Source organism: Neomonachus schauinslandi, chromosome 7 (assembly GCF_002201575.2).
Source record: "Neomonachus schauinslandi chromosome 7, ASM220157v2, whole genome shotgun sequence".
Lineage (NCBI taxonomy): Eukaryota > Metazoa > Chordata > Mammalia > Carnivora > Phocidae > Neomonachus > Neomonachus schauinslandi.
The window spans coordinates 29,159,533-29,167,234 of NC_058409.1; the positions used below are offsets into that span (position 1 = coordinate 29,159,533).

Genomic DNA, 7,702 nt, shown 5'->3' on the forward strand with positions numbered 1-7,702 from the left:
TCTGGCTCAGTTGGTAGAACACGAGACTTGATCTCAGGGTCATGAGTTCAAGCCCCAAGTTGGGTGTAGAGATTACTTAAAAATAATAATTATAACCAAAAAATAAAGGAAAAGAAAGATTCCTGCCCAAGGAGCTGATGTCCTGGCAATAAAGCAGTGTCAGAAAGGCACTAATTTTTTCAAATACAGCCCTGGATGGCCCAAAGGTTGATTCTCACATATGAAATGATAGACCTACGAGGCATGAAGGAAACTTACCAGAACTAACTTTAGTAGAATGTGGTAGAAGGGTCTATTACAGAGATGGCCTCTGAAGTATTTCTGTCCCATGGTCCCAAGATTCCATGACTTTACAGTCACCAAGGAAGGAGGTAGGAAAGGTGTATTCACTTACTTTGGTAAAATGAGTAGGAGGGGTGCCCCAAATAGGCTTCCTCTATAATTACTAACGCCTTGGGGAAGAAGGCAGGACAAAGAGTGAGGTCTCAGTGACAGATGAGGACACTGTAGCTCTGAGGAATTGGTGACCTACCTTCAGGGTTGGGAACCTCATCTGCTCCAGGCTACAAGATTCTGAGAAATGAGCCACCCAGCAGGAAGAGACAAGTCTGATTTATAGAGGAAAGAAACCTCAAGGGTAGGGAAAGGCTTCAGCCCCTCTGTCAGCCTGGGAGGGAAGAAGGGCTGGTGGGGCGGGGTGGGGCGGGGCTTTCCTTGGAGGCTTTGGGCTGAGTCCTTCCTTCCTGGTCCCCCATTGGGTCAGGGGCTCCTGCAGCCCTGCCAGTGAGGGACAAATGAGAAGAGCTGTTGATTTTTCCCCCTTGGTTATTCAGAATTTCCCCCACATAAATACTGAGAAAGACCCTGCCCTCTCCTCACTTCTCTGGAGTTGGCCCTGGGCTGGACTGGTCCCCTGGGGGTGAGCAAGGCCATGGGGGACCTGTTTATGCTCAGGGTAGCTGTGGGCATATGCTTTGCCACCTTCACTGCCTCCGCCTGGTAAGTCCTTCCCCTGCTGCACCTTCCCCACTCCCCACCGAGGCGACCCCCATTATCTCAGCCCCATTCACCACTGCCTCACTTTTTCTCTTTTTGATAGGTCAGTGAACAATTTCCTGGTAACAGGTCCCAAGGTAGGATGGTCTCTGGCTCCTGTTTTTATCCATCCGGGTTCCTAAGGGAACTCTTTTGGCAAAAGAAAGGAGGGGAGGGGAGACAGTGCCAGAGGTCCCCCACCCAGAGGAACCCACAATTGTTTCTCCCTGGAGAGCTAACCCATTTGAGTCCTGCCTGCTAACCCCCCCAACCCCAGACGACCTGAGCGGAGCCAGGGCTGACCTTCATAGCCCTTTTCCCTTTGCCAGGCCTATCTGACCTACACGACCAGTGTGGCCCTGGGAGCCCAGAGTGGCATTGAGGAGTGTAAGTTCCAATTTGCTTGGGAACGCTGGAACTGCCCAGAAAATGCTCTCCAGCTCTCCACTCACAACAGGCTGAGAAGTGGTAAGTTTGTGCACCTACACAAAGGGGTACATGTGCATGGAGGTGGGCTTTCAGTATGTGTATGTGTTGCATGTATGACATCTCTATGCACAGTGAAATGGAAAGGGTATCAGTGATCTGCTGATCTGCCACTTCCTTGCTGTGAAACCCTGAGTGAGTTACATCCTCTCTCAAACCCCAGTTTTGTCATTGGATCAATAAGGCTAGCTCTACTTAGCTCACCAGGAGAACTGTAAGGGTTGAAGGAGGTGAATACAAAGGTATTTCCATACAAATGTAATAATTTCTCTGTTTTTTAAAATGCATGCCTATATTTGTGTGTTTGTATACACTTATCTTGCACTGAGTTGCATGAAATAAAAACAGGAAAGGGCTCTGTGTTTGCAGCCCCTGAGGAGTTTCCCATCTGCCCAGCTGTCGTAAAATCCCAACAACAGAGAAGCTGAAAGATCACATTGAGCTGTGTCGTGTGTGTGTCGTGTGTTCACGTGCATGCGCGCACACCTGTGCAGCTCTTTATAACTGTATGTAGTAATTTACATAAAGGTCATTTATATACAAACAATAGAGAGTTGCCTGAGAAGAGGTGGGGGAAGGGAGTAAAGAAGATGTGGACGAAGAGAAGTATCTTCCCGTGGGGTATATAGGCAGAATGGGAAGTGTGTGGAAATGAAATGGGACAATGTTTTTTAAAGAGTTTAGTAAGATACGAGCTCAGTAAATGGTAGCTACGATCATTGTTAAGTATTACATAGTTCCTGCTTCATGTCAGAAGGAAGAAAAGGCCCTTCTCTCTTTCCTAAGCCAGCTACGTGGCCCTGAGTCTTCATAGCCCAAGGACCAGAAGCAGTGGCTAATGAACAGAAGGCCAGGCTGGATTTCAGGAGAGCAGGGTCTTGGTCCCAATACAAATGGTGAGGAGAGTGGCCTTGGTCCCATCACTCTCTGTCTGGGTTTTACTATCCCCACCCCCATGGGGATACTCATGTCTGCCTGAAAGACATAAGGGTGCTGGAAAGACATGCCCTGTTGTCTCAAGGAGAAGAGCCTCCTCTTAAACCCAAAAGGGGCAGGGGCCAGGAGAGAGAGACCATTGCTTTTCCAAAGCCTCTGCTTTGGGTCATCAGGGTCCAAGTTTCCAGTCCCCTCTTTCTCTCCAAAGCCACCAGGGAGACTTCCTTCATTCATGCCATCAGCTCTGCGGGAGTCATGTACACCATCACCAAGAACTGTAGCATGGGCGACTTTGAAAACTGTGGCTGTGATGAGTCAAAAAATGGAAAAACAGGTAAGTTGTGCTCTCTGATGTGGGTGGGAAGAAGTGAGGGATGCAGAGCTACATGCAGGCTAAGGTCTTCCAGGGAAAGGCTAAGGGACACAGGTCCCTCAAACCCCTAGATGCTACCAGCAACTTCTTGGTGCTGAGGGAGCTCCTGGACCTATACCCTATACCCTTCCAAGAGTTGAGCCTGGGTCCATGATTTTAGGATCACCAAGTAGCACCAAGCTCTAAAAGCAACAAGACATCTAGGAATGAGAAGGCCAAAGAGAGCTTAAAGCTAACCCTCATATTTCAGGCCAAGAACAGCTTGGCCACAATCCAGAGCTACTCAATTATTTGTAGACCATCTAAGAGACTCAGATTTGTCATTAAAGAGGGAGGAGATGGCTCTTAACAAGACTACTGTAGGGTAATGGTGCAGAATTCCAGAATGTTTGAGCTGCAATGAACCTCTAAGATCGTTTAGGCCAGGCTCAGTATGGTTACCTTTACTGAGGGTATAGAGACTAATTGCCTAGAGATGGAATGTACCTGAACGGTGGGCAGTTGGTTTTGTGAAAAGGACCTCACCCACCCACCGTGAGCACCTCTACTTCCTGGTCTCACCTGCAGCTTTATATGCTTCTAGAGCTCTTGGGGGATGGTTTGGCTATGTTAGCCAAAGTGACCTTGACTCTTCTCCTGAAACTTAGCAGGGAAATTGTGTGCAGAACTTACTCTTTCCTTATGTGCAGGAGGTCATGGCTGGATCTGGGGAGGCTGCAGCGACAATGTGGAATTTGGGGAAAGGATCTCCAAACTCTTTGTGGACAGCCTGGAAAAGGGAAAGGATGCTAGAGCCCTGATGAATCTTCACAACAACAGGGCAGGCAGGCTGGTAGGTATAGGAGTCCACGGGCAAACCATCAGGATCAGTACTGGCAAGAGCCTCACATCTGTACAGCCCTTACAACTTAACAAGAGCTGTCTCATGCCCATGTGTCATCCTTACACCACCTATCAAGACTGGGATGGCTACCCCCATTCTCTGGATGACAAAGCCAGTTCAGGCTGAGCCAAGTGGCTTGGCCAAGGCAATACAACTAATAAGCATCAGAACCAGGCAATAAACTCAGATCTTCTACTTTAGTCTTATTACTAATCATTATGGTCTAGCCCCTTCCACAGGCAGGTTTCTGAGAACACAGAACAATACAGTACCAAAGCCTTGCTCTCATGACTTAAAATGTTAACCACTTCAACTGTGTGTTCTAGGAAATTAATGGGGGGTTATCAGCTAACCTGTATCCTAAGATCTGTATCCTAAGACTTCGAGGGATTGGGACTGATCTAGGCTTCTCTGGAGGGTCTATTTTACCCCCAAGACTTCTGGAGAGTTCTGAACTCAAATCTGGAAGCAAGTTGGATTTAAAGCTAAGAGCATAAAAATTTCCCTTTGAACCTATACCCAGACAACCTGGTTGCCCAGAGCAAGGCGAAGAGGTTTTCAAGGCAATTACACACGAGTAATTGCTTCGGTGGTGGGGTTCAGACTGCATGAGCTCCCTTCCCTCTGGGAGAGAACAAATCCAAACCCTCCCCAATACTCTAGCCCCTACCTTGAAAACAATAATAGTGCCAAAGATCATATCTTCTTCTTTAATTGACACAGTACCCTCTTGATCATTCTTATTCCAATGAGAGAGGGAAACAAGCTCAACAAGTGATGGAGTTGGGCCTACAGCCTAGGTTTCCTGATTCCTCAACATTTGCCTGATTTCCCCAAAGAATACCCAAGGGTGCTTTAAAACTACCCTTACCAAGGCGTTTCCACCCCTGAACACTCCAGCTGAGAAGATCTGAGGTGGGGCGTTTTTCACAGGCCTCCCCGGTAATTCTGATGCTCCTCCAAAGTTAAGCAGCACAACTTTAAAATAGCCCATTTGGTTGCTAGCCTTCGGTCTTCCCTACCCAGAATCCTTCTCTCTTTCTCTCCCTGAAGGCAGTGAGAGCCATCATGAGAAGGACCTGCAAATGCCATGGCATCTCCGGGAGTTGCAGCATCCAGACATGCTGGCTGCAGCTGGCTGACTTCAGGGAGATGGGGGACTACCTGAAGGCCAAGTATGACCGGGCCCTGAAAATTGAGATGGATAAGCGGCAGCTGAGGGCGGGCAACAGCGCTGAGGGCCGCTGGGCACCCACGGAGGCCTTCCTTCCCAGCGCAGAGGCTGAGCTGATCTTTTTAGAGGAATCGCCAGACTACTGTACCCGCAACTCCAGCCTGGGCGTCTCTGGCACAGAAGGTCGGGAGTGTCTGCAGAACAACCACACCGCGTCTCGGTGGGAGCAACGCAGCTGCGGGCGCTTGTGCACCGAGTGTGGCCTGCAGGTGGAGGAGAGAAGAGCCGAGGCTCTCAGCAGCTGCAACTGCAAATTCCAGTGGTGCTGCACGGTCCGGTGTGAGCAGTGCAGGCACGTGGTGAACAAGTACTACTGCTCACGCCCCCCAGGCAGCGCGTGGTCCGGGGGCGGAGCCAGGGCCTGACAGCACCCCGCGCAGATTCACTTGCTCGGCTGCATGACAAAGGAGGGGGCACGGTTTCTCTCTCAGAGACAGTGAATTCGAAAACAACTGGAAAATCACAGGGTTGGGCCGCAGCCCTCTTCATATCTGCAGTTCGCGGGGGAAACGGAGGCCCAAGCTTATACAGCGTACTCTCGACAGAGTCGAAATTGGAGCCCGGCCTTCCAACGTGGGCAGACCCCATCTCCCCTCTCCTGCACGTTATTTCCTGGTTTTTGCGCCTGGCCTTTTGCAGCTTGCTAGAGGGGAGTTTGGTTTGGGGGTCTTATCCAGAGGGACCCTCAAAGTACTTGTCACTGTAAGTTTCAGAGGGAATGGAAGCAAAAAACTAAGAGTTCAGTACCGACTTCTGAAGGAGCAACCTTCCCCGATGCTGGCTAGCTCCAGCAAGACCAACTATATGTCCATGCACATAAGTGGGGCAGAGACCACAGACCTACCTAGTGGGAGGTTTTTTAGGGTGTTGGGCTTTTCGTCTGAGTATGCACTTTTAAAAAGTTCTCGGGGTGCCTCACTGGCTCAGTTGGTAGAGCATGTGACTCTTGATCTTGGGGTTGTGAGTTCAAGCCCCACACTGGGTGCAGAGCTTACTTAAAAAAAAAAAAAAGTTCTCCCCACAAAACCCTGGGGAAACTAGGACCCAACATAAGCTGAGGACTTTCCCAGCTCAGAAACCAGCTCTGTAACCATGGAAAAAGAATGGTCATAGTAAGTAGGCAGGTGACCCCAACTTATCAAGAAAGGCTCCCCTCCACCACCCCGCCCAAAGAGGGATTTTTTTCCCCCCCAAAGAGCTGTAAAATGACTCTGTCTTGTTATTTTCCCAGATTGGGAACTCAACTTTGTTTTGCAATAAATTCTAGAATATATATCCACCTGAGACCTTTTATTTCTCTCTTTAAAGGGAAACCTTAGTTTAAGAAAGGGAATGGGAAACCCTGCTTGTAATTCCAATTATGCACAAGGCTAAGGGAAAAACTGTAAATATCCAACCCCCTTGATATAAGTGTTTGAGAGATAATATAATTGAGAATCAGGAACTGGCCAATAGGAAAACAATCCAGACTCCCAGATTTAGAAAGTGTTATTTTAATGCAACCAAAGAAACTTGAGGGACAAGGAAGCCCTTTGAACTTGAACCATATTCAAAGTGTGTTTGCTCTCTTAACTTGGGCTTCCTGGGGTGTCTGTATGCCTCAGGGAGAACCTGGGCAAGAGACTAGGAAAGTTGTGGATTCTACCTTCCTCATTTGCACATCTACATCTTCCACTGGCAATCTTGGGGTGGGGAGCCCCTGGGAGCTCAACAACTGGTCTCCTAAATCTGAGCATCCCAGCTTTGGGAGTCTCCCATCTGTGCAAAGGCCAAGCACCCTGCAGGGAGGAGGTATTTCAGATATGTTGAATAAACAAGTAAAATGATCACCAAGAGTGGGGAAACACTTTCAGCCTAACGTTTTAAATTATAAAACAATTTAAATGTTCAACAGTAGGGCAAACTAGTTAAATCATGGCCCCACAATGGAATATCAACCATTAAAATAATATTCTGGAGAAACACTTAGCAATGTGAAAAACATACATGATATATTAAGTGAATAAAGTTAATTACAAAAACAGCATGTTCAGGAAAACCTAATTTTTTTCAAAGATTTTATTTATTTATTTGACACAGAACACAGCTGTAAAGGGAACACAAGCAGGGGGAGTGGGAGAGGGAGAAGCAGGCTCCCTGCTGAGCAGGGGACCCCCCCCCCATGCGGGGCTCGATGCGGGGCTCAATGCGGGGCTCAATGCGGGGCTCAATGCGGGGCTCAATGCGGGGCTCGATCCCAGGACCCTGGGATCATGACCTGAGCGGAAGGCAGATGCTTAACGACTGAGCCACCCAGGCGCCCCACCAATTTTGTTTTTTGAAACAGGAAAATACTGGGGCACCTACTGGCTCAGTTAAGTCATGCCACTCTTTTTTGTTAAAGATTTTATTTATTTATTTGAGAGAGAGAGAATGAGAGAGAAAGGGAGCACATGAGACAGGGGAGGGTCAGAGGGAGAAGCAGACTTCCCGCCGAGCAGGGAGCCTGATGTGGGACTCGATCCCGGGACTCCAGGATCATGACCTGAGCCGAAGGCAGTCGCTTAACCAACTGAGCCACCCAGGCGCCCCAAGTCATGCCACTCTTGATCTCAGGGTCGTGAGTTCAAGTCCCACACTGGGCATATAGCTTACTTAAGAAAATATGAGGGGTGGGCGCCTGGGTGGCTCAGTTGGTTGAGCGACTGCCTTCGGCTCAGGTCATGATCCTGGAGTCCCGGGATCGAGTCCCACATCGGGCTCCCTGCTCAGCAGG

General features: G+C 48.8%; 1 protein-coding gene across 1 annotated transcript; it reads left to right on the forward strand.

Annotated features, from left to right (window-relative positions):
• Positions 1-931: 931 nt before the first annotated feature.
• On the forward strand, positions 932-5,312 carry WNT8A (Wnt family member 8A). The gene is made up of 6 exons (XM_021702096.1): positions 932-999; positions 1,100-1,133; positions 1,365-1,503; positions 2,666-2,791; positions 3,520-3,662; positions 4,767-5,312. Exons 1-6 carry the CDS (start codon positions 932-934, stop codon positions 5,310-5,312), a joined length of 1,056 nt encoding a protein of 351 aa, XP_021557771.1.
• Positions 5,313-7,702: the final 2,390 nt, after the last annotated feature.

Bases quoted from the DNA above. Each gene is read 5' to 3' on its own strand.
- WNT8A (XM_021702096.1), top strand. From the start codon at position 932: ATGGGGGACCTGTTTATGCTCAGGGTAGCTGTGGGCATATGCTTTGCC. The intron at 1,134-1,364 runs GTAGGATGGTCT...TCCCTTTGCCAG, and splicing joins TCCTGGTAACAGGTCCCAAG to GCCTATCTGACCTACACGAC. The intron at 3,663-4,766 runs GTAGGTATAGGA...CTCTCCCTGAAG, and splicing joins ACAACAGGGCAGGCAGGCTG to GCAGTGAGAGCCATCATGAG.